Genomic DNA, 24093 nt, shown 5'->3' with positions numbered 1-24093 from the left:
CATTATCCCTGTCTAATTTTCTTCTTTAACCTGCCATAGACTGGGAAATCAGATAATCAACTCATTGTGTAAGAATTACTGGATTCTGACTGAGTAGAAAGGTCCTCGTATGAGTAAAAGCGAGAGTAGTCCTAGTGGTTCTCCTTTGTGGCATCTATTTTGGCTGCTCAGAGGGTTTTTTTCTTCTGTTTGTTTCTTTATATTCAGTGTTTAAATTCACTTCAAAAAATACCTAAATATATGTGGGATACTAGAGTAATTTGAAATGTGATTAATTCACAGAAATATTAGCAACTGTTTTAAAAACCTTGGAGCACCCAGGAGATTTGTTTTAAAAAGACTACATATTTAAAAAGAAAATCTTAAGTTTAATGTCAGGGTTTTGGCTGGGCATGGTGCCTCACACCTGTAATCCTAGCACTCTGGGAGGCCAAGGCGGGAGGATCGCTTGAGCTCAGGAGTTCGAGACCAGCCTGAGCAAGAGTGAGACCCCATCTCTACTAAAAATAGAAAATATTAGCTGGGCCCAGTGGTGACGCCTGTAGTCCCAGCTACTTGGAAGGCTGAGGCAGGAGGATCGCTTGAGCCCTGGAGTTTGAGGTTGCTGTGAGCTAGACTCATACTGTGGCACTCTAGCCTGGGCAACAAAACGCAACTCTGTCTCAAAAAAAAAAAAAAATTCAGGGTTTAAGAGGTCCTAAAAGGAAAGAGACATTAACCTTAGGAAAATGGGAAAATTGCCTTATTAAACAGAGTTTGGAAATCTACGGCAAAGCAGATAGGTGCAAATTAGTATCTGCTTATGTTTTTATGTGTTACAGTGAGAATCAAAGAATAGTTTGCCTGGGAGACTTAAAATCAGGAGAGAGATTGATTGATTGGGACCAGTTAATGATTCTATCCCAAAAAGTATATTCAAGATTTAAAAAGAATTTCAAGCAGAATTTATTTATTAGCTTTGAACATATCTGAGAAGCTACCAGGGACTCCTAGATTTTATTTTGAAACTGTGTATTTGCTCTGGCAAATAAACAAGAGATTTTTATTTTTACCTTAAAAAAATTTTTTTATGCCAATTATAATACTTTTTAACCAGCAATACTTCAGTAGACAAAGAAGTTCTTTTTCTCTCAAAATTTATATTTTCAAGTGAAATTTGTCCCCTTCTTAATGGTAACCTTCAGAAATCATATACTTATTCTGGTGATGCTGCCATAGCTCACAACACTTTAGAAAGCTCAATTTTGAGATTGTTGTCTGCGGCCATACCACCCTGAACGTGCCCAATCTCATCTTATCTCAGAAGCTAAGCAGGGTTAGGCCTGGTTAGTTCTTGGATGGGAGATTGCTGTTGGAGGCTGTGGTATATTTTTTAGAATAATCCCAGTGAAGACTCATTATCCTTTAAAGGTGAATAAGTGATCAAGAATATTTTTTAAAAAGAAAAGGAGTCTGAATATAAATTACCATGACTTAACTCTGACTCTGAGAAAGGTGGTATGCATTGGTTGTGGAGTCACCAAGAATTTCAGCACTACCTACCACCACTTTCCAGCTGTGTGACCTCCGGCAAGTTATCTAACCTCTCTGAGCTTCACCTTTCTCATCTGTAAAGCAGGAGTGAGAGATTGTTGGAGAATATGTTAAGTGCCTAGCTCAGTTCATGGCACATGGCAAATTCTCAAAAATTGGTATTTTTTAGTAAGGATAACATTCATTTGGATATACAGGTTGAGTATTCTTTATCTGAAATGCTTGAGACCAGAAATGTTTTGGATTTCAGATTTTTTTAGGTTGTGGAATATTTGCATTATATTTACAGGTTGAGCATCCCTCCAAAAAGCTGAAATCACAAATGCTCCAGTGAGCATTCCCTTTCAGCATGACCTTTGAGCATCATGTCAGTGCTCAAAAAGTTTCAGATTTTGGAGCATTTTAGATTTCAGCTTTTTGAATTAGGAATGCTCAACTTGTATATCTGTTTCTGGTCTGTTTGCTTGGGAAAAAAAGGCCCAATTTATAATGATTCCGTCATCCTAGGTCCCCTAAATACTAGTGATCTTTCTTTTGGCCTGCCATTTCTCTTATCCTAAGCTAAACATCCTCTGCTCTCTCAGCTTATGAAACCTTCAGTGACAACAAAGAGGTGGATGGTGATTAAAACCCTTTCATTTACTTTTTCAGGTTCTTTCTTTTTGCCTAACAGTTCTAAGCCGCAGATTTGAGTTTCAAGCTGATGCATTTGCCAAGAAACTTGGGAAGGCTAAAGACTTATATTCTGCTTTAATCAAACTTAACAAAGATAACTTGGGATTCCCTGTTTCTGACTGGTTGTTTTCAATGTGGCATTATTCTCATCCTCCGCTACTAGAGAGACTTCAAGCTTTGAAAAGTACAAAACAAGACTGAGACGCGCAGGGTCTGTGACTGAAGACATTTCTAATTATTTCTGTCCTGGCAGCATGTTCCAGCTCTTGATGTTTTTAAACTTTTTTTTTAAAGAAAAATTACTAAGTATATAAAAGCTCAGATTTAAATACATTTAATATCTCATTTCAAAAATGATTTTAATAATCCATTTCTTAAACACTGGATGAAATTTTGAGGCTTAATGTTTTTAAAGGCATAGTTTTATCTTATCTTTGACATCTAATTTAGCATCAACTTGTAAAATTATTTGAGAAAATGCAGAATTTGTTTTATTTATACACTTATATGAAATCTGCATATAAGGTGTTTGAGGGTATATGTTTAAAAGAGGGAATGTCACCTCTTAGTCCTTTCTGTGAGGCAGAAACAGTGGTCCAAAATCATTTTACTCATACCTAAGTTGAAATTTGTTTTTTACTTTCATGCTGTTGTGATGAACCTGGCCAATCAGTGTTTTAAGAAGAAAGGTAATAGTTGGTAAGGCTAATGTTATTTAAATTAGTTAGAAATATGCTCTACTGTTCTATCAAAATTTTAATTTCTCTGTTCCCTCTCTTACTACACATTGATCAGGAGTTTCTAATAGTACTTTGAAATTAGAAATTATGTATAGGATGTTTTAAATCATTGAGTTTTATTTTTGTTTTTAAGAAAAATCTCAGTCTTTATCTTTCTTTCCACCTGGTAGGTGTGTTCCTATTGTGGGGGTAAACTGTAGCTTTTTCTCATTCATTCAATAAATAACACATCCTTTCATTTAGCAGAGATTGCCATATTGAACAGATTTTTCTGTGTTAAAAGTGGCAGAACAGGAAAGAAGAAGAAATGACATTTTAAGAAACATAAGGGTGAAATACTGATGATTCTCCTATGATAATTCAGGAAAAAATATAGTTTTCTATCTCTTTCAAGGACAGAAGAGTTTCAGTTCTTATTTTTGTAATTTTTATCGGTAAGTCATAAGTACTATTTAATCAGGCCTGATTCTACTTATGAAAATTATAGTTCTTGATATGCAGATATTTACTTTTAAAACAAACGATTTCCAATTTTAAAACACGTATGTTTGACTGATCCATGTCTCTGTTCACTTTCTGAATGAGAACTTATTTTGTGCCTAGAGTCCCACTCACTGATAATGTTTACCTTCTGGGCATTTATTCCAAAGTGGGATCAACTGTGCACCTTTGGCCATAAAGACTTTTTGCTCAGCTGACATTTGGGTGATGCCTTCACATGGAAATATAATAAATATAAAACTCTAGTTTAGTACTGCATTATTTATTTTCCTAAGGCGAAAGAGGAACGGTCCTGTGACTTTTTTATCCAGCATTCTTTATCTGTGACTTCATGCTCTGATAACTGCCTTTCCTTCCTTCTGTGCCTTTAAATACAAATTTCAGTTCTGCACAAGTGAAACATTAAAAATTGCCAATGCAGATTTATGTACTTTGTCTTTAATTTAATATAACATGTGTTATTTGTTACCTAGATGTGTGTTTATTACCCTAGAGGAACTGGGTGCTAGCACATGAAGAATAGTATGAAGAAATAGCCCTAATGCTGAGTAGTGTCAACAGCATCACTGGGCCTCACGCAGAGTCCTCTCCAGTGACTTCCTCCTATTCACTCCAGAGCATCACTAGTTCTTGCCAGTGTTTCCTTAGAAGCTTCTTTTGGAATCATTCCTTCTCCATTTTTATAACCTCAGATTGTCTTGGGCTTGCCTGGTCTGCTCCAGCTGCCTCTTTGGTCTTCTTTACATAAAAGTAATTAGCTTTTTAATATGTGACTGACCTAGTTACCCAGTTTATGGATGGCAGAGGCATAGGGATGGCCAAAGAGAGACTGATGGGTTCCTGAGATATTGACCAATCAGAGCACCAGTAGGTGGGCCAACCAAGGAAGGAAAAAGGTGGTACTCTGCACTCCTAATACTTGACAGATGTATAGGGGCTAGAATCAAGTAGGTCAAAGCCTTGGGTAAAATGGCACAATTTCAGTGTGGTTGATGTCTGAATCCAAGGCAGAATCTCTGTTGTGTGTATATACTGCCTTTATCCGAGTTGGCCCTTTGCCGAGGTCTGAGACAGCTGCTGGTAAATTCTGCCTCCGTTTAGGGTATGAACAGAGTTCCTGGGATCAATTCAGTAGTTTTAGTACCACTAATGGTCCCAGGTTGCCCCTTTGTGTGCTCACTGTTACCCCTAATCCTTTTTGTGGTATTCCCTCCCTGAGGAAGCATTCTTCTACTTAGTCTTATTCATCAATCGTTTGGATATTTTTGTACATATATACTTTATGTAACTTTGACAGTTTTGGGTATTTTATCATCATTAGCAGAAAGCTTACTAAATACCACTTGACCTTACAGTCCATCCTAGGGGTTATACAAAGAAAACTACAGAAAATTTGTAATCCAAAACTTGTATCCAAAAACTTTTGATTTAAGACTACAGTAATGTGAGCAAGTAACTTAAAAGCACTTGTGTGTCAGGCTAAGTACAGTTTGGTGGGAAGGCAAAAATAATCCATTGTGGAACAGGATAGCCCTATTCAGACAATATGGATAGGGGAAAACTTGGGCTCCTCTCTTATCCAGGATGGTTTCCAGGGAAGAGGCTTTCCTAAACAGATTGGCTAGAGACAGATAGGAAGATACCCTCATGTGTTCTGAAAACCTGTGAAACCAGGACTGCCCACACCTAGTAAGGAGGGAACAGCCTCTGCCCTTAGGTCAGGGCTCCCCTCTGGCTCTCTGGGTGATGGTTGTTAATAGGTAATGTGTCATTTAGGACTAAGATCCAGGGTTCCATGATCCAACATACCACTTACTAGTGAGGATCTGAGTAAGAAACTTGTCTGAGCTTACGTTTTTCCTTCTGTCTCTGCTCTGTACCAAGCTCTGCTCTAGGTGCTGGGGAATATTTTAGTAAACAGGGAACAAAAATCCTCTACCTCATGGAGTTTACATTCTAGTATGGGGAAGACAGACAACCAAATTATCGTAAATAGATATTAAATGGTGATACATGTTTTAGAGGAAAAGGGGGCTGAGGTGTTTGTGGGGGGCCAGAGAGTGGTTGCCGTTTTAAATAGGATGATCACAAAAAGGCATCACTAAAGGAAACGTTTGAACCAAGACCTGAAGGAAGTAAGGGGATGGTCTAGGCAGGAGTCTGGGAGAAAAGCATCCCAGAAAGAGGGAAGAGCAAGTGTAAAAGCCTCCAAGAGGGAGCCAGCCTGGAGTGTTTGAGAAATACCAGGGGGCCTGGTGGCTGCGGTGGCATGTGCTAGGGGGCAGTAGTGGACATAAAGGCAGGGAGGCAAATTTCACAGGGCCTTGTAGGCAGTTGTAAGAACTAAGACTTTTACTTGACTGTGGAAGGAAGCCATTGGAGGGTTTGGAGCCAAGGAGTGACATGATCTGACTGAAGTTTTAACAGGACCACTCCGGCTTGTATGTTGAGGAGCCAGGGTCAAATCAGGGGACTGGTTGCGAGGTGCTTGCCCTCCTTCCGGCAAGAAATAATGAATGGTGCTAGACTGGGGTGGTAGTCGGGAGGTGGTGAGAAGTGGTTGGGTTCTGGATATATTTTGAAGGATGTGCTGATGGATCAGATGTGCATGCAAGAGAAAAAGTAGGAGTGGAGGATGACGCCAGTGTACTTGGCTTAAGTAACTGCAAGGATGGAGTTGCCATTAACTGGGATGGCAAAGGCTGCAGGGGGCAGGGGTTTGGAGGGGAAGATCAGCAATTCACTTGGGGACATGTTAAATTTGAGATGCCTACTAGACATCTGAGGGGAGCTGTTGAGTAGGCAGTTGGATAAATGAATGAAGTTAAGCAGGGAGGTCTGGACTGGGGATGTATAGATGGAGTTTAAAGGCATGAATCCAAATGAAATCACCATAGGAACGAGAGAAAAAGATGTGGTCTGAGGACTGAGTTGGGCTTTCACACACTGGGGAGATGAGAAATCAGCAAAGGAATCTGAGGAGTGTAGTGAACTGGAAGCCAAATTAGACAACCCTTTTTTCCCATAAAAGGGAGCAAAAATTTGGGAATAGTAGCCAGAGGCAGAAGTGGGACTGGGAGAGGTGTTTTATTTTTTAACATGACAAATGGGGATAATACCTGCTTTTTTTTTTTTTTTTGAGACAGAGTCTCACTTTGTTGCCCGGGCTAGAATGAGTGCCGTGGTGTCAGCCTAGCTCACAGCAACCTCAAACTCCTGGGCTCAAGCAATCCTACTGCCTCAGCCTCCCGAGTAGCTGGGACTACAGGCATGCGCCACCATGCCCGGCTAATTTTTTCTATATATACTTTTAGTTGTCCAGATAATTTATTTCTATTTTTAGTAGAGACGGGGTCTCGCTCAGGCTAGTCTCGAACTCCTGACCTCGAGCAATCCACCCGCCTCGGCCTCCCAGAGGGCTAGGATTACAGGCGTGAGCCACCGCGCCCGGCCTGATAATACCTGCTTTACAAGGCTGTTGTAGGGCTAGAATGAGATGATGTTTGCAGTGCTCAGCACAGTGCCTGATAATAATAAGAGCTCAATAACTGGTACTTGATATTAATAAGTCACCATCATAGCTCTGATGTAAATAAGCACAAAATTAACTAAAGTTCGTAACCCAGCTGGCCAATGAGGTGAAGAGAGGATTGCTAGAGAGATCAGGTTTTGAAGGGGAGTCAGCAAGGGCAGGTTTGGGACTCTCCCTTGCTGCTTTCTGGGGGAGCGGTGTGGGTGTCGAACCTCTGTGAAGGGGCCAGGCAGTCTTGCTGCAGTGCCCTTTCTGTTAAGCTTCCTAAATTCCCCTTTTCCTAATTGCAAACAGGGGAGGTGAGTTCCTGCTTCATTTTTGTTGCACTAGACTTTGGCCTCCCAAGAGTCAGTTGTCGAAGGGCAGGTCCCTATTCTTGGCAGTAGAGAGAATAATGTGGACATGCTGGGGCATCATGCAACACACCTCAGTCACACACATCCTTTCCTCCCCGGTTTGATGATTGGTGGGGTCCTGAACAGATTATTGAACACCTACTGTGTTCCAGGCACTGTTTATGTGCCAAAGAATAGAATAGCAAATGAGAGACCAAAGTTTCTGCCTTCGTGGAGCTTATATTCTAGTGTTTTACGTTGAATAGTGCTAAAGGCTAGAGAGAAATAATGAAGTGCAGGATGGTTATCTGGAACGTCAGAGTAGGGACAAAGTTACTTTTGAGTAGAGACCTTGTCACGCATGGTTCAGTTCACGGCTGAACTTTGAAGTGTTGCCCCAGTTCTTGGGCTCCAGGCTTGGGAGAATCACAAGCCTTGGCCTGCGTGACAGAGAGAGATAACAGACATGCAGCAAATATGTGTGAAGAATTTATTGTAAGGGCAGTTTAAGGGTGCAAAGCAAAGTATGTTTCATAAGGGGAAACGGGTCTGTCTCTGGGAGTGGAGGAGACCCTGGCTACTTCTGTGTTTTTCTTTTTATATGCTTTATGTTTAGGTAAAGGTTAGTTATAATTATTCATACCTATACGTCACTGTTTGGGGACTGCATTCTTTCCAGGTATGGACATGACTTAAAGGTTATGTTCCGGTTATTTTTTCTAGTATATGTATGATAGGGAAAGTTCCATAACCGTTCTCTGACTGGTGGTCAGTGTTCTGTGGTCTAATTACCCCATTCTTTAAGACTGAAATAACCATTCCCCCTTTTTATTTTTCTGCAAAATTTCCTCCTAATTGTTTTTCTATAACTGCTTTCTCCTTTCTGTTTTTCTGATTTCCATTACCACTCATTTATTTTTCTGTCCCTAACAACCTGAAGCTCGGTTGCTGACAGTGGCAATATTTTGGGGCCCCACACCACGCCCCCCCAGAGCCCTGACCATCCTGCCCAAGCCATGCAGGCCGAGCAGCCGGTTCCCACGCCCAATCCACAAGAAATGAAGCCCGACGACTCACATCCTGGTTTGTACCCAAGTTGGGGGCTTTTATTTACAGAAAGGCCTGGGTGGATCTGGGGAGAAAGTGGGGGACGGGGGTGGCAGGGAGAGTTATGCCAGAAAGGGAAGGGAGATGGATGTTTAAATACTCAGATGGGAGGCAGGAAGGAAGTAGTGGGGCTGGCTTAAGGATGGCTACCTCAGGGTTGTCACCCATCAGCAGTCACCCAGTAAGTCCGGAGAGTGAAAATGGGATCAGGAACCAGCAGAGACCTCAGTCCACCTGCCCCACGGACAAGATGGCCAGTGGAGAAGGTGCAGGGTAAGGAGACATTGTTTGGTAACAGCTGAGTGGTGCTCTGGGAAGGAAAGCCACCCCCTTCCCTTTGGAGCTTCGACTCTCCAGCGACCCTTGCTGTGTCAGCCTCACCTCTTCACTCTAGTGCCCTACCTCCCCTTCCCCCATGTTTTAGAATTCCTTTTCCTCAGGGCTCCTGGGTCCCAGACAGAAGGTCCTGGGAAAGTTGGTTTCCTGGGCTGAGGGGTGAGGTGCATGTCCACCCAGAGGGGACCTGGTCCTACCCCGCCCGGGATGCCACTGCGCTCTGTCCGGGCCTGATGCTTATGGCCCTTTGATGGATCCGGGTTCCGTAAGGCGGGCAGAGGCGTAGGCTGAGGCTCCAAGGCAGGCTGCAGGCTCACAGAAGCCTGGCAGCCCCACGGGGCCTGGCAGGCCAGGTCGGCCTGCCTCTCCTGGAGCCCCTGGGGACCCTCGGTCTCCATCCTTGCCATTGATTGCCTGGCCAGGCCGGCCAGGGAGACCTGTGAAAGAGAGGAAGTCAAGGCATCAGGGGCTCCTCCTGTGTCGGCCCTAGAATTGTTAAGGTGGGGAAAATGAGGCCAAGGACACCGTAGGAAGGAGGGACTCTGTCCCAGACACAGAGATTGTCAATTACTCCAACTCCCATTAGTGAGTCTTGGGAGCAAATGTCCTTTCCTTCCCCTCCATGAAGTGATGGTGGTGCCTTCCAGGAAGTCCGCAGAGTGCAGCTCCCAGTTCCCAGCCAGGACCCACCCAGGGACCCCTGGGTCCTCCAAAGGGATGCAGAAGCTGAGTATCTAGGGCTGAGCTGGCTGAGTATGAGGCCACCACGGGAGAGACCAAGGTGTCCGTGGGTCATTAATCCCTGAGCTGAGGGACAAAACTAAAGCTGGGCATGGCCAAGGTCTTACCTGGGATTCCTGGGGGCCCAGGCATCCCGGGGTGCCCACGTCCCACTTCACCTCGATCACCCTTCTCTCCACGTTTTCCTGTAGACAAAAAAGGAAATCTTGTTCAGAATTGGAAAACGTTTTTCCTACTTTGCTATTTAATTTCTGTTTCACACATAGTTATTCCTGTTTTGTGCTAGTTTATAAAAAGGGAAAGTTGGAAATGGCCATGCAGGGCTGATTAAAGAAAGGTCCAGACAAAGGATGGAAGATTATGTAACCAATAGAGTTTATTACAGGGAAGAGTTTAAGTATAACAGTATCTAGCATTTACTACATACTAAGCAGTGAACTAAGAAGAACTGTATGTAAATTACCTCTAAATATAATCCTTATTACAACACTATGAGGTTGGTACTATTAATATTAATGTCCCCATTTTACAGATGATAAATTTGAGGCCCAGGGAAATTAATAGGTAACTTATCCAAGGGTCAATGAGAAAGTGGCAGAATCTGGATTCACACTCAAGTGTGGTGGCTCTAGAGCCTGGTTGCTTTACTACGCTGCTCATCTACCTCCCCACCTCTAGAGACATGAAAAGATATTTATGCGGTACCACTAAGCAAATTAAAAAAAAGACAAAACAAGAAACCCAAGTTGTAAAATAGTGCATAGTCTCCAGCAATTTGCTACTGGGAAAGAAAGCCTGGGAGTGTTTCCTGGACAGCTTGGTGGAGGGAATGGAGGAAGTGTCTGTATCTCATCCTGGAAAGGGGATTGTGAAAGGGAAAACAGGAGGCTGAGCAGTCAGCAGGCCTAACTGAGGCCCCTGGGGTGGCCCAGGCCTAATCGCTGTTGCCCAGCCCCCACTCCCACTGCAGAACAGCAGAACAGCACTCACCCTTGGGCCCCGTGTTGCCAATCTGACCCACAGCTCCTATGATGCCAGGAATGCCCCGAGGGCCAGGGTGCCCATGGGGTCCCTGCTTGCCTGGGTACCCGGGGGGCCCAGGAGGTCCTGGGGGGCCCACCATCCCTGCAGCACCCAGGGCTTCTCGCTTGGCACTCACAGCTACCTCTGCCAGTTGCTCTGGAGGGACGGAGGAAGAGAGAGGTCTGTGAGGTGGGTGTCGGTAACACAAGGGAAGGCAGAGCATCCTGATGGCTACTGACCCCTAGGTTTGTAGACAGAAAAGCACTTTCCGTTCCCCCTGCCCTCAGGCCCTATTTGCTGAAGTCAAAGGTCCAGAGTGACTCATCCGGCTCCGAAGCCCCTTGGAGGCAGAGCTGGAATGAGCATCCAGGACTCCAGACTCAGAGCAGTCGGTGTGGGCGTGGAGAGGCTCCCGAAGGGCGGCGACGCCCAGCAGTGGACTGAGGAGGGGTTGGTGCCCCTCGCCTCACCTTGCATCATTTTCAGCACCACATCCACGATGTGCTGGTCGCTGGCATCTCGGCCCTGAAAGCAGACGCCTTTCAGGAAGAAGCCCCTGCACCCTCCGACCCCTTCCTGCTCCCATCTTCTCCCAGAAAGGACGTTTCCTAATCCCTCCTGCTGCACTCACACCCCTCCTCTCTGATCTGGGGCTTGGACCACTCTCAGGGAAGCCAGTGGGCTTCCGGGAACTCCCAGTCTTTGAGGGATGAGCCACCCGCTAGGAGAATCTCCTGCCCTGGAGCCCAACTCACCGCCAGGCCCTGTCTCCCAGGCTGTCCCGGCAAGCCTCGGTCTCCGGCCAGTCCTCGAGGGCCAGGAAGCCCAGGGTACCCCTGCACCCCTGGGGCGCCTGCATCCCCGCCGGGGCCAGGGTAGCCGGGTTCTCCGCGGACTCCTTGCTGCCAGGGAGACGGTGGGCGCAGCGCAGAGGTGAGAAGGCGCCTGCCCGGCCAGGTGGGTGGGGAGAGGGCGGGGAAGGGCTGGGGCCGGGGACAGGCGGGGCCGGAGGCGAGGTGGCGGTCCCAGGGACGACCGAAGGGAGGATAGCGGCTTTGGGAGCGCGGGACTCACCTGTCCCTTCGGCCCGGGCTCGCCAGACTCGCCCTGCAGGTATAAGGAGCCGCGGTCACTAAGTGGTGGGGACCCCGGGCCCTGCCGCTGCTCCCTACCTGCCCCCACGCCGCGCGCTCACCTTCTCTCCTTTCTCTCCGGGAAGGCCGGCCACGCCCGGGTCACCCTGCAGAGAGAGAACCACGGGTCAGACACGCGGTGGCGGCGGGGACGTGGAGAAGGGACAGGGCTGGCCGGGAAAGGGAGGCGCTGGAACTTACCACTCCGCCACGGGGCCCGGTCTTCCCTGGGGAGCCCTGGAGAAAGCGGGGCATGAGGGGCTTGGCGACTTCCCCTCTCCAGCGAAGGAGGGGTCCGCCAGGTCCTCCCGCCCAGCTCCCGGCCACACCCCTCTCTCCAGCTCCGCCTCGCCCACCAGACCAGAGCCCTAGGACCCGTCAGTTTGGAGCGCTCTAGAAGGATCTGAGCTCCGCTGACCCCACTCCCCCTTAGGGCCTCCTTCCCAGGTATTTCCCAGCCCCCTTTGGCACCTTGTCTCCCTTGATGCCTGGTAAGCCTTGGGGCCCTGGAATTCCGGGGGGGCCCTGCTCCCCCTTGGGGCCCTGAGGAGAAAGGGAACCAGAGGAGTAAATCAAATGAGGCGCCCATATGCTCCCCACCGCCCATCTCAGCTGGCCCGCACTCACCTGCTGTCCTTGAGGGCCTGGCTGCCCCACTGGCCCCCTCTCTCCCTGGTCACCCTGAAATGGAAAGAGAAGGTCATATCCAGCTCTCAGCAGGGGCGGCCTCCCTGAGCCAGGCCCCAGAGCCTGCACTGGCGGGGTGCCCTCCATTCCTGCTGTCACCAGCACGGGGTCCTTTGCTTCACTTCGCACACCGGCAAACTGAGACCCTGCCTGGAGAGGCCTCTCACAGGCTGGGCAGGACTGGGCAGGTGCTGCATCCGGCAGTGCCAGCTGCTGCAGGGCCCCAGGGAGGAGCCCCTGTGCAGGCACTTACCTTCTGCCCCATGATGCCTGGGGGACCAGTTTCTCCTGGAGGCCCTGGCTCTCCCTGGAGGAAGGAGAAATCGGGGGTAAGCAGGTCTGGTGGGACCCGCCCTTCCACACCTGGCTAGCCCCTCCCCACCCTTGGCTCTCAGCTAATTCGCTCCATCAGGGGAGCAGCCCCCGACCCACTGTACTTTTCCTTCACAGGACCCAACACAATTTTAGTTACCATGTGATGATTTATTTCATGTCTGTCTCTTCCACTAAACTGTACCCTCCATGTGAGGAGGAGACTGTACCTATCTCAGCGTCCAGCACAGTTGCAGGTATTTGCTGAATGTTTATGGAATGAATGAATGAATGAATGAATGGATGGATGTCAGTCTGGCCATTTGCAAAGGTCACACTCCTGGAAGCAGTACCCACCCTCACAGCATTGTACATTAGGAAACAGGCGCCCAAGAGGCGAAAGAGCTTCTCTGGCTCTGTGGGTCAGGGCAGAGCCCCGACCAACGTGGACACTCCCTAGGTTAGGGCTCCACCCCATGGCCTCACCCCGGCCTTGCACCCAGGGGGGCCCTCTGGCCTGGGAGGGCCAACGCAAGAACCCTTGTGTCAGTGGAGGAGGCACTCACCTCCTTCCCGGGGGGACCAGAGATTCCGGGGAGGCCCTGCCGGCCTGGGTCACCCTGCGGGAAAACACAGTTCTCAGGTCAGTCTGGGTGGCCCAGTCAGGCCTTTGGCCTCAGGGAAGCCCACTGAGCCCTACACAGAGTCTGGAACCAAACAAGCTGGAGAAGAGAGAGGGTGTTCTTGCTTAAGTCCTCTGGGCTCCACTGATTTCCTGTTGGTTTCTCCTCTGGATTTAAAGCTATCCTGTCTCCACGGAGCCAGGCAGCCTCTGAGCCTTGAGTGAGGCCTGGGCCTTGCAGTCTTTAAGCTGTGACCCAGTCCCTGACCCCAGGCTCCCTTGCTCAATTTAGCCTTCAGTTTGGGGTCACCTCACCTGATCTCCAGGGCTTCCTTTTGTCCCAGGCTGGCCTGGCACACCCTGCAGAAAGAAGTTGACATCAGTTTCTGCCCTGGCATGGGGGAGCCCCATGCACCTGCTGCTTTGCTTCCCATCCCCAATCCAGACTCCTCCACCCACGGGAGAGGAACAACAGAAGGCCCAGCCCCGGCGCTATGAGCTTGAGTGTGCTTTCCCACCTTGGCGGGAGCGGAGTGGCAGAGAATGGCCTGCCTACCGGGGCCACTGGTCCATGGGGAAAAGATGAGCACATTTATGTGCCTCCTGGGCACACAGGCCCATGTGAGTGCATGCAGGACACAGTCTGCCCATGTGCATGTAAGTAGGCTTGGCCACTCAGCACTCCCGCAGGGAGACAGGGCGGGCTCCCATGGACTGGGCTCCAGAAGGTACGGGATGGAGATGGGCCTGCGGGGCGGGAAGGCCCAGAGTGACCAGGGAAGGGCATTCCAAGCAGAGGGCCCAGCGAAGGCCTGAAGGTGTGGAGGCAGAAAAGCCAAGGCGGTGTTGAGAAGAGAGAGGCAGGCAGGGGCAGGGCTGATGGGGCAGGAGGGGTAGGCTGGGGTCAGATTAGGGTGTCACTGAATGCTGAGATGAACTGTGAGGACAAGGATCGCATACGTCCTGCTCCTGTTTCCCTGCCACTTAGTGTACCACAGGTGCCCAATAAGTATTTATTGAATGACTTTTTCCTGAGGCCATGAGGAGCCACGGAAGGTACTTTAGCGAAGAAACGGTCAGATTCCATTTAGCCAATATGGAGGATCAGAATGGCCAAAGAGAGGGCTGGAGCAGTTGCCTAAATGATGAGGCCTAAGCCAGGCCAGGGGCCACAGAGGTGGCAATGAGGCAAGAGGTGGTGACTGAGCAAGAGCCCTGGTGTGCAGATCTACCCTTGTCAGCCGCACATGCCATCGTGGGGAGTTGGGCAGCAGAGTGCCTGGCCTCTCTGAGGCCGGGGAGGAGAAGCCACGTGCCCATGGGGCAGCCCCTGTGGCTCCACCTGGGACTTACCGCTAGGCCCTGGTGGCCTGGGCTTCCTGGCCGCCCTGCCTGTCCTGTGCTGCCCTGGGAGAGATGGAAAACCAGAGGCACGTGTTAGAGCTCCAGCCAGAGGGTCCATGGCTTCCACCCAGGTGCAAGTAGGGAAACTGAGGTCCAGAGGCAAGGAAGGACATGTCCGTGGCAGCCCTGAGGATCCCAGGCTCCCAGGCCTCTGGGATCAGCGTGATGAAAGCCAGCAGGGAGGAGCCCTGCCCTGCCACAATCCCCCCAGCAGTCCCCACTCCTACCTTCATGCCAGGTGTGCCTGGGGTCCCGTCCTTGCCGTCGATGCCTGGGGGGCCCTGCTCAGGAGGAAAGGTCAAAGGAGACTCACAATGGGGACATGTGTGGGATCAGGCCACCCTCCCATGTTCCTCTGTGACAGCTGCGGAGGGCAGGGATGGAGTGGGTCTGGTCATCTCAGGAAGCCCCACCAGCCAACCGGGGGAGGAAAGCTGACATGGGAAGGAGATTAGAGGATGGACCCTGGTCCTTCCCTGTGTGGATGACAGTGGAGGTCAGTGGCAGACTGCTGCAAGCTTCCTGTGATCTCTCCTACATCATCAGCCCCATTTACAGGTGAAGAAACTAAAGCACAGAAAGGGAGGCATTCCCCGGGGTTACAGAGCCAGCCCGCCTGCAGCCAGTTCAGACTAGAATCCCAGGCTCCTCTTCCTCTGGGAGTTTGGGTGAATTAACTGGAACCTGGCCTCTGTCTGGGTGAGCCTGGGCCTCTGGCACGTACCGTTGCTCCCTTCGGGCCTGGGATCCCCTGGAGTCCTCGGACACCTTGGCTGCCCTGCAAAGGGAAGAGAGATCAGGTCCACCTTTGGGATGTTGAACTCCGTGTAGAGAGGGGAACAGCTGAGCGCAGTGGCCCCTGGGCGGGAGCTGGGGGAGAGGGGCTCAGGTGCCCTTTCTGCCTGGGACCAGTGGGAGGGAGTGGGGGTCAGCGCCCAGCAGCCAGGCCGGGCTGGGCAGCAGCAGGGGCGGGAGCCAGTGCCCACGAGCCCCTGGCCAGGGCCCCGAGCTCCATGCAGCTAACGAAACAGAACGACTGAATGCAATGGGTGGACTTTTGGGGAGTCTTGATTTCAACAAGAACTATGATAAGACATTTTTGAGATAATTAGGAAAAGTGGAATAGAGGCTGGGTATTAGATGATGTTAAGGAGTAGTTTATTTTGTTAGTTGTGATAAAGATGTGATTATGTGAGGAAAAGTCCTTATTTTTTAGAGATACGTACAGAAGTATTTGAGATGAGATGACATGATATTAAAGATTTGTTTGAAAACAGAGCAAAGCAATAACAGAGGAAGGGAAGTTAGACCAAATGAGTGTGGCGAAATGTTTAGTAACCATAGGACCCTTGAGACAGGCATACGGGGATTCCTTATATCATTCTCTCTGCTTTTCTATATATTTTAAAACTGGCATTAAAAAACTAAATGATAATAATAAAAACAGTTCATTGTCCTTTCTGCTCAGTTTTCCTATGAACTTAAAACTGCTCAGTCTCAAGTGTTCTTAGCACAATATAAATAAATAAATAAATAAATAAATAAAACTACTTCCCCAAGTCTATTAATTAAAAAAAAAAAAAGTTAAGAGAACTGGGATCCCAACCAAATCTCATTAGCCACATGGCTGATTTGCTGGAATTTCATTGTCTGGCCCCAGTGACCCTGGGACTGGATCCCAGGGCTTCTAAAGTCCGAATTTGGGCTGACTGGGCCCAAATTCCTAGCAGTCCTCCCCCCAGCAGTCCACACATGCAGAGAAGCGTGTGCACGCACACTGCCCCCACCACACACACACACACACACACACACACCCACACACACACACACACGGGCCTTGGGTGGGGCTGAGTCCAGCCCAGTACTCCCCAGGGTCCCTGACTGGACAAGGGATGCTGAGGACTCACCACGTCACCCTTCTCCCCGGCTCGGCCTGGCGGCCCCCTCGGGCCTTCCTCACCCTGCCAAGAAGGACAAACAGGAACCCAGGTCACGTGGGCTGAGGGGGAGCCCGGGCTGGGGGGCAGCGGGGCAGGGGTGAGGAGCAGCCTTACCGGTGGCCCAGCAGCTCCGATGGAGCCCACCATGCCTTTATATCCACGAGGACCCTGGGGAGAGGAAGGGTTGCGGGTCAGTCCTGGCTGGACCCCAGAGGCCAGAGGGCTGGTCCTGGCAGCTCTTTCAGGACACCCCTCGACTCACCATTTCTCCCTTGGGTCCTGCCATGCCTGGGTAGCCCCTGATGCCCTGGGGACCCTGTGAAGACAGAAAAATGACAACAATAGCAACTGCAAGTCCCACTCATGATACCTCCCTCCTCTGACCCCACCCTCAGTCTTCACAATGCCCTTTGAGGTTGGCAGCACAGGGCACTGTGCTCATAGATGGGACATCGAGACTCAGAGATGGGGGGACTCCCCAGGGTCACTCAAAGGGAAGGGAAGAGCCTGGAGCCTCAGCCGGGCCTTCTAGCTGACAGTCACCCTCAGCTTCCCTCTTCCCACCCAGAGAGGCTCCCAGCTGGACACAGGTGTCTCTTTTACAAGCTAGGCCTGAGCACGGGAATGACTCCATTAAGGGATCCTAGGATGGGGGAGAGGCCACAGAGGGGAGGTGTTCCTTACCGGTGGTCCAGGGATGCCTTGCTCTCCAGAGGCACCCACATCTCCCTTGGGACCCTAAGGGGCAGGAATGAGCTATCAGACAGGCAGGCGGATGGAAATTCAAATATGCAGACAAGCAAAGATATCTCCCCCTTCCCCAGCAAAAGCACACAGGAAGGACTCTGGAAACCATATGGTCCCAGGTTATAGATGGGGAAACTGAGGCCAAGCAAGGACACTTGTCCAGAGACACATTGACCTGGAACATAGGCCTCCAGCCCCCCAGCTCATGGCTCTGTCCCCAGAACCCACAGGGGAAGGAGCAGGGATGAAGAAGGGGACAGGCCCCTGTAGGACCCTCTCCACATATGCCCACGGCCTCCAGCCCTCACACTCACCGGCTTCCCCTGGCGGCCAGGATCACCCAGAGCCCCGCGTTTGCCCGGATGTCCCTGCAGGGAAGGAGAGCTCAGTGTGAGGTTCCCTTCTGACCACCAGCTCCACCCTCCCAAGACCAGGGGCTCTCACCTTCACGCCCTGCAGCCCTGGGGGGCCTTTCGCACCCGCTGGACAGTTGGTTGGACACTGAAAAGAAAATCCCGCAGGGCCTTGTGGTCACTGGTCTGGTGCAGGCCAGCTGGGCAGCGCGTCCCCATCTCGCAGTGACCCTGTCTGCAGGGCTGCCCCTCCCCACATCAGCCCCGGCCCCCTCTCACCAGAAAGTCCGCGCTGCCTTCCAGGCCCTGGATGGTTCCCGGGCGACCCTGAGAGGAGATGTGTGAAGGTAGAGCCTGACCCCACCCTTCCCACCCCAGGCTTGCTCAAAGACCCTTCTCCTTCCCCTGCACATTGCCACGTGTGAGGGCTGAAGACACTTACCGGTTTCCCAGGGGGGCCCGGGGACCCCGCTGGTCCCTCTGGTCCAGGATCCCCCTAGAAGCAAGAGGGGCCCAAATCATACCCCTGTTCAGCCCCTCCCAGGTTACCCTGTCCCCTCTGGTTCCTGCCACTGCCTTATCCACCCTGCCCTCCCGGTTACCTTCTGAGATCCGCATTCTTAGAGAGACCCAGGCCTGCTCGGCAAGGGATGGGGCCAGCCCTTGGCCTCCCAGAAAGACCTACTGCAGGGTGGGCTCAGCAGGAGGGGTTTCCGCCCCAGACCTGGAGGAGCTCCCTGGTGGCCAGAAGCAGACCCAGGAACTCCATGGGACACCACCCCCACTTGCCAGCGTAGAGACAGAGGGCAGGAGGCCAACTGAGTGGAGGGTGTCTGGGGCTCACCTTGGGGCCTGTGATTCCAATCTCTCCAGGAAGGCCAACAGGTCCAGGTGGTCCCTGGGGAGCAAACAGTTGATGGCCAGGGCGCCTCCAAGGGTCAGCCCGCCCTGGGCATGAAGGTAGAGACAGGCACCCGAAGCCTCTTTCTGTGCTTTTGCTTTCTGACCAACCCCAGAGAGACTGACAGATTGGGGCTTTAAGGACCAGAGAACCCCGGAGTCAGTGGATAGGCCAGAGTGGGCTGCCCATGGCCTCTGGCAGTCCTGACACTATCCTGACACTATCAGAGCATGCTGGCACCTCCCCATGACGGCTGTTCTCTGGAAGCCCTTCTGTTGTCCCATCCTTCCCTGGGTGTTCTGTGCACCCTGTCCCATCCCCAAGGACTTACAGGAGGTCCAGCAAAACCAGGACCCTGGAACAGAAGGAAAGAAAATTGGGTTCATGGCTCCCTCTACAGGTCCCCTCCCCACCACGGGTCCCTGGAAGCCCTTGCAGGCTGTACTCACCGGCAGGCCAGGAGGACCAGGGAGCCCAGGCTGGCCCTGCAACAGCGATGGGAGAGGTTCAGAGACTGGGGTCTCCTGGGTCCCTGCTCCTCCCTACTGCAGCCCCTCCCAAACTCTGGCCCTAGGTTGCCTGTGTTGAGTCCCCAGCAGGCCACCTACCTTGGTTCCAGGGGTCCCGATGGCACCAGGCTCCCCCTTCGCTCCAGTTAAACCCTGGGGAAGGATGAGAAGGTAGGATCAGTGAGGAGCAACCTGCTCCCTGACCCAGGGGGCAGGGCAGGTCTAGGGGTCTCTCCTGGGTGGGCCCAGGTAGGGACTTGCACACCTTCTTTTCCCTTTCCCCAGTTCCCATAGTAACCCTAGGAGGCAGGTAGGACAATTGTCCTCTTTGAAAGATGAGTGGGCTTCATGCCTCCCAGCTTAGGAGACTACAATAGGTCTAGATTGGTCATTTGATTGCTGTCTGGCAATTTTTTCTGAGCCTTAGTTTTCTTACCTGCAAAATGGGTTAATCATGCTTACTTCTCTGATTGGGTGTGAGAACTGATGTGCTAGCAGCGGGCAATGTGCTTGGTAATCTTTGCAGGGTGTGGATGAGTTTGGAGGGAACCCATTGGCTGGTTCCAGCCCTGGTCATACCTCTTGAGCCAGCAGGGCAGAGGCACCTCGTGGGGGGCTCTCCTTCCTCCCATCTTTCAGAGATTGACCCAAGGATGTCCCTCACCAGATGACTGTCCTCATGGCCCTGGGGCTGGCTGTGTCTAGGAGCCTGTGACCTTGGGGGCCCCTGGGAGCTGGGTGGTATCAGCCAAATGACCTTCCTCTCCTGAGTTGTGCCTGGGGCAGTGGGCAAGGGGTTGGTGGGGAAGAGGGCAGGAGAAAGACAGGGCACACAGGGACAGCCCCACTCAGCATATTCAGTGAGACTAAGTCATGTGAGATTAAGTCATGGCTGCTATGGATGAGCAGGGGGATGCTGCACCCCACAGAAAGCAGAGCCCCTCTCTGGACCCCAGTCGCCTCTGATTCAGTGCTCCCAGGGTGGGTGTGAGGTTCCAGTGAGGTCACAAGTCACACGAAGGTGAGGCAGAGCCGGTCAATGGGTGGCAGCCCTAAGCTGCCCCACCCAGCACCCAGGTACTCACATCAATCCCGGGCTTCCCGTCCGGCCCATCGGGCCCGGCTTTGCCAGGCTCTCCCTTGACTCCCTTGAAAACAGGTGGAGCAAATATTAGCCAGAGCTGGGCAGGAACTGGAAGGGTCAAAGGTCAAAGAGGAAACAAGCACTCACCGGAGGGCCAGCTTTTCCTGGGGGCCCCTTGTCACCCTGAAAGATACAAGTTGGTGAGACAGCACCCCGTGGCTCATGCTACCCCACATGGGCACACACAGGCCCTGGCTGGCCAGCTCCAGGTGCTCCTGTCTTCATTCCCCTCTCTTCTGTCCTGGGACCCTTCAGCCATGCACTCCTTAAGAAAATAGCCCCATTCCCTCAAAAAAAAAAAAAAAAAAAAATTCACAAGGTGCATTGAAACCAACCCCAGCCAGGCTGGAGACGGCAATGTCAACATGCAAGCGGGTTTTCTACGTGCTCATGTTGCTGAGGTGCCAGTTGGGAGACTGCACATAGGGCGTGGGCTCCAGGTCACCTCAGGGGCTGATGCCTCTCGTGTCGGGCACGTGTGGGAAGAAGGCTGGGGTTTTAGAGACACACGAAGGGGAGGTGAGCCAGTGGAGCGGCAGCTCCATTCTGGATTATGGGTCAGAGGTAGGGGTAGGGGCAAGGACCAAGGGGGCCTGGGGAGGGGGGATGTAAACTGTCCTCAAGGAGGGAAGGACCTCTTTCCCCAGTGACAAAGGACCCTTGGTGGAGGACAGGCAGGGCTGGTGGAGTGAAATTCAGCCCCACAGAGGCCTCCAGGCATTTCAGAGCCTGCAGCAGCCAGAGCCTGGCGGGGCCCCAGCATCCTGTGTTGGGGGTGGGGACGCCAGGTTGAATAGAAGTCTGTCCAGATGGGTAAACATCAAGCTGACCTCCTGGGGGAGCCTCCAGAACGAGGCGTTTAACCCTCACCATGCGGGGGGGGGGGGGGCAGGGAACAAGCCCAACTGATTCTAAATCGGGGTGAAAAAAAGCAAAGGGAAGAGACAGGAGTCTGGCCCCAGCTGGTCAGCGGTCTGGCCCAGGCTCCCCAGCTACCCTGAAGAAGCGCGCAGACATGCCAGGGGCAGGGCGAGGGGCTAGGGTCTCCTCTACCTCAAAAGGAGGGGACAGGAGAGGAGGGGGATAAGGACTCGCTGTGAGCTGCGGCCGGCAGACTACACAGCAGCTCCTTGTTGGCGGGCGGCTATAACGGGCTCTGCATTTCGGGGCTGCTTCGAGGTTTTTGCAGAACAAACGAGCTCCTTGTTGGGCCGGCCGGCGCCGCCTACTGGCGGCAGGGGGCACTACACCTCCAGGCACCGCCCCCCAACCCGCCCCCACGGCCGCAGCTCACAAAGTTCCCCTTTGTCCGCCGCCTCCCTCCCGCCGCCCGCCCAGGTTAGAGACTCACGTCGATGCCGTCGGATCCAGGCACTCCCGGCGGCCCCGGGGGTCCTGGGGGGCCCCGCTCTCCCGGGGGACCTCTCTGAAAACACACACAGGGGCGCAACCCTCAGACAGTGTAGGGGGCTGGGCGTCCCAGAGTCTGTGGGCGACGCGGGGAGCGGGTCCTGGAGGTGCACCTCCGCCGGGAAAGGAAGCTCCGCGGGGAGCCGCGGACGCCGGAGCTGGGTATTACATACATTATCTGAGTGAATATTGAACCGGGGGGCGGGTGCCATTTCGGGCCCACGCTGGCAGTTGAAGAAACAGGCTCAGAAAGATTAAGGGTCGGGGTCGCTGACAGTGAGTGGCGCAGCCAGGATGCCATCCTGGGTCTGCGCCGCGTTGCCCCTGCGCTGTCTTGGTGGGGAGAAGGTGAAGACGGGGACCGACGGCTCAGACAAATCACAGACGGTGCGCAAGGAGCCCGGCAGGCGGTTGGCCCTCCATTAATGGTAGCTCCTTTTATTATTTTTGATGACCGTCACGTATAGACGGTGAGTAGGAACCTCCTCCTCTGCCCAGGGTGAAGGTAAAACCCGAGGGGACAGTGGGGGCGGCGCAGAGAGGTGTAGGGAGGGGAAGTAGCGCCCCTCCGCCAGCACCGCTGCGCCGTCGTCCCCGGGGTGGCCCTTTTACCGGCCAGTCCGGGCCCAGGCAGGGGTCCCGGGCACGCCGATGCCCGCGCCCTCCCCGGCGGGGAGGCTGACGCCCGGCAGGCGAGCTGCGAGCCGCACCCGGCACCCGCCGGCGCCCGGACCCCTGGCCCGACCCCCTCCCGGGGCGCGTTAGGTGCCCGCAGCCGCCAGCGGCCCTCGGAGTGAGACGTGGGTTGGCGCGCCCGGCCGGGAGGCCGCTGCGGGGCGACAGCGGCGTCTGGCTGGAGCCGGCGCCCCCCGGCAGGCGGTGGGGGCGGAGGCTCCGCAGCGGTGAATGGGCTCCATTGTCTTCCCCGCCACCTGGGCTGCCCCGGCTGCCAGGACCCAGCGCCTGCCCCGCTGCCTGTCCCGCGCAGGGCCGAGCATCTGGGGACAGGGTCCCTCTGGCTCCCCGGCCCATCCACCTCCCTTTGCGGTGCTGCGACGTGCACCCCGTATGCACCCACCCAGGGACCCGCGCTGCGGGACAGTCCTCAGCCGCCCCCTCGGTCGAGGGGGCGTCAGGAGAGGCGGGGGAACAGGCAGAGCCCTGCGCTAGACTCCGAAACCCGGACCCAGCCCCCGCACCCTGTCCTTGGCGCCAGAGTGGCCGCGGGACTTACGATCTGCGCCAGGGCGAGCCCGAGCACCTGGAGGAGAACGAGGAGGCTGCGGGGCGCGGCCGCAGCGGCCATCGCGGGCGGCGAGTTCGCGAGGACGGCGCCGGGGCCACCACGCACCGACGGCGGAGGCTCCTGGCGCGGGCTGCTCTGGGCCGACAGGCTCAGCCTCCCGAATATGCGGCGGGGCGGGGCGCGGGCGGCGGGGCCTGTCACCTGAGAGGGCAGCCGGGTGGGGACGCGGCAGGCGGGCGCCCTCCGTCCAGCTCCGCCCCGCTCGGTCAGGCCGTCGGCGCCCACCCTCTGTCCTCGCCCGGCTTCCCGGAGGCCCCAGCTGGGTAATCGGAGGGGCGACAGGGGTGCGGGACGGAGACGGCTGTCCCGTTTCCCTGTGAGGAGGCGGAGGGCCGTCCTAAGTCCCCCTCCGGCCTGACCGCCAGGCCCTGGCGCCTCCCCCCTGACCCGCAGCCCGCGCCCCGTCGCTTACCCCGCGTCCTCAGCCACCTCTGCTGGGGTCAGTCCTCCCTCCCCCAGGGCCCGGGCCTCGGGCTCCGCAGACCTTGCTGCAGGCTGTACCCAGGCCGCACCCACCTTCTCCTCTCCCCTCTGCCTCCTTCCTCTCCGCGTACAATCAGGTCTCTTCCATATTTACAAAATACCAAAATCCTTCCTGGATAAGACACCTCCAGAACGCCCCATCTGCCTCTCGCTCTTGCTTCGCTGTCAACTCTTTGGCGGAGTCGTCTGCATCTCCCCTCCCCCAACTTCCTCACCTCCGGCTTCTGTTTTATGTCATTCACCTCTTCAAATCAGGTTCCAAAGCCTCACAACACTCCCTGCTTCTGTCCCCACCAGGAGCTCAGTCTCCTGGAGGTCGCCAGTGAAGCCCAACCCTTCTTCTGTCCTCCAGGCAGGAGGTTGTTGGCACCTCCACCTGCCCCTGGCCATTCTGTCCTTGAAGTTCTTTCCTGTCCAAGCTGCCATTGCCCAGCTCCCTGTCTTCCTCTATTGCCTTTTCTTCTCTCCCCAGTGCAGTTCCCTTAAGCCCTGATGCCTCTAGGATTGGGCCTTCTCATTCAGTTTCTCCAGTGATCTCCTCCATCTTCATGGGAACAACCACCACCTTATTTACCCATTTCCAAAACCCACTGTCCAGAAGAGCCTGTCTTGCCGGGCG

At 53.1% G+C, this 24093-nt stretch overlaps 2 protein-coding genes across 2 annotated transcripts in view; one reads left to right on the top strand and one right to left on the bottom strand.

Moving 5' to 3' along the window:
* Positions 1-3875, top strand: part of ZMPSTE24 (zinc metallopeptidase STE24) — a 48573-nt gene extending 44698 nt beyond the window's left edge. The window contains exon 10 of the mRNA XM_045548143.1: positions 2185-3875. Within this exon, the coding sequence (XP_045404099.1) occupies positions 2185-2409 (225 nt within the window). The 3' untranslated portion in view covers positions 2410-3875. The remainder of the gene's footprint in view (positions 1-2184) is intronic.
* Positions 3876-8522: 4647 nt separating this feature from the next.
* Positions 8523-23046, bottom strand: COL9A2 (collagen type IX alpha 2 chain). Its single transcript, XM_045548142.1, has 32 exons — positions 22920-23046; positions 21627-21701; positions 20363-20398; positions 20217-20279; positions 19231-19284; positions 19072-19107; positions 18954-18977; positions 18566-18619; positions 18164-18217; positions 18001-18048; positions 17813-17869; positions 17683-17736; positions 17306-17359; positions 16884-16937; positions 16736-16789; positions 16589-16642; positions 15406-15459; positions 14909-14962; positions 14631-14684; positions 13593-13637; positions 13222-13275; positions 12597-12650; positions 12284-12337; positions 12128-12199; positions 11858-11893; positions 11719-11763; positions 11598-11630; positions 11279-11425; positions 10994-11048; positions 10491-10679; positions 9608-9685; positions 8523-9196 (listed from the first exon to the last, which is right to left on the bottom strand). Exons 1-32 carry the CDS (start codon positions 22989-22991, stop codon positions 8997-8999), a joined length of 2067 nt encoding a protein of 688 aa, XP_045404098.1. The 5' UTR covers positions 22992-23046; the 3' UTR covers positions 8523-8996.
* Between the last annotated feature and the right edge of the window lie 1047 nt (positions 23047-24093).

Source organism: Lemur catta, chromosome 3 (assembly GCF_020740605.2).
Source record: "Lemur catta isolate mLemCat1 chromosome 3, mLemCat1.pri, whole genome shotgun sequence".
Classification (NCBI taxonomy): domain Eukaryota; kingdom Metazoa; phylum Chordata; class Mammalia; order Primates; family Lemuridae; genus Lemur; species Lemur catta.
This window is presented reverse-complemented; position numbering and strand designations above follow the sequence as displayed.

Excerpts from the sequence above, each read along its gene's own strand:
- COL9A2 (XM_045548142.1), bottom strand. The coding sequence starts at position 22,991 with ATGGCCGCTGCGGCCGCGCCCCGCAGCCTCCTCGTTCTCCTCCAGGTG. Across the intron at positions 18,049-18,163 it reads CGGGCCCCCCTGGGAAACCG|GGTCGCCCGGGAACCATCCA; the intron begins GTAAGTGTCTTC and ends ATCTCCTCTCAG. Across the intron at positions 11,894-12,127 it reads CAGGCATCAAGGGAGACAAG|GGCTCCCCAGGGAAGACCGG; the intron begins GTGCCAAAGGGG and ends CGCTTTCTCCAG.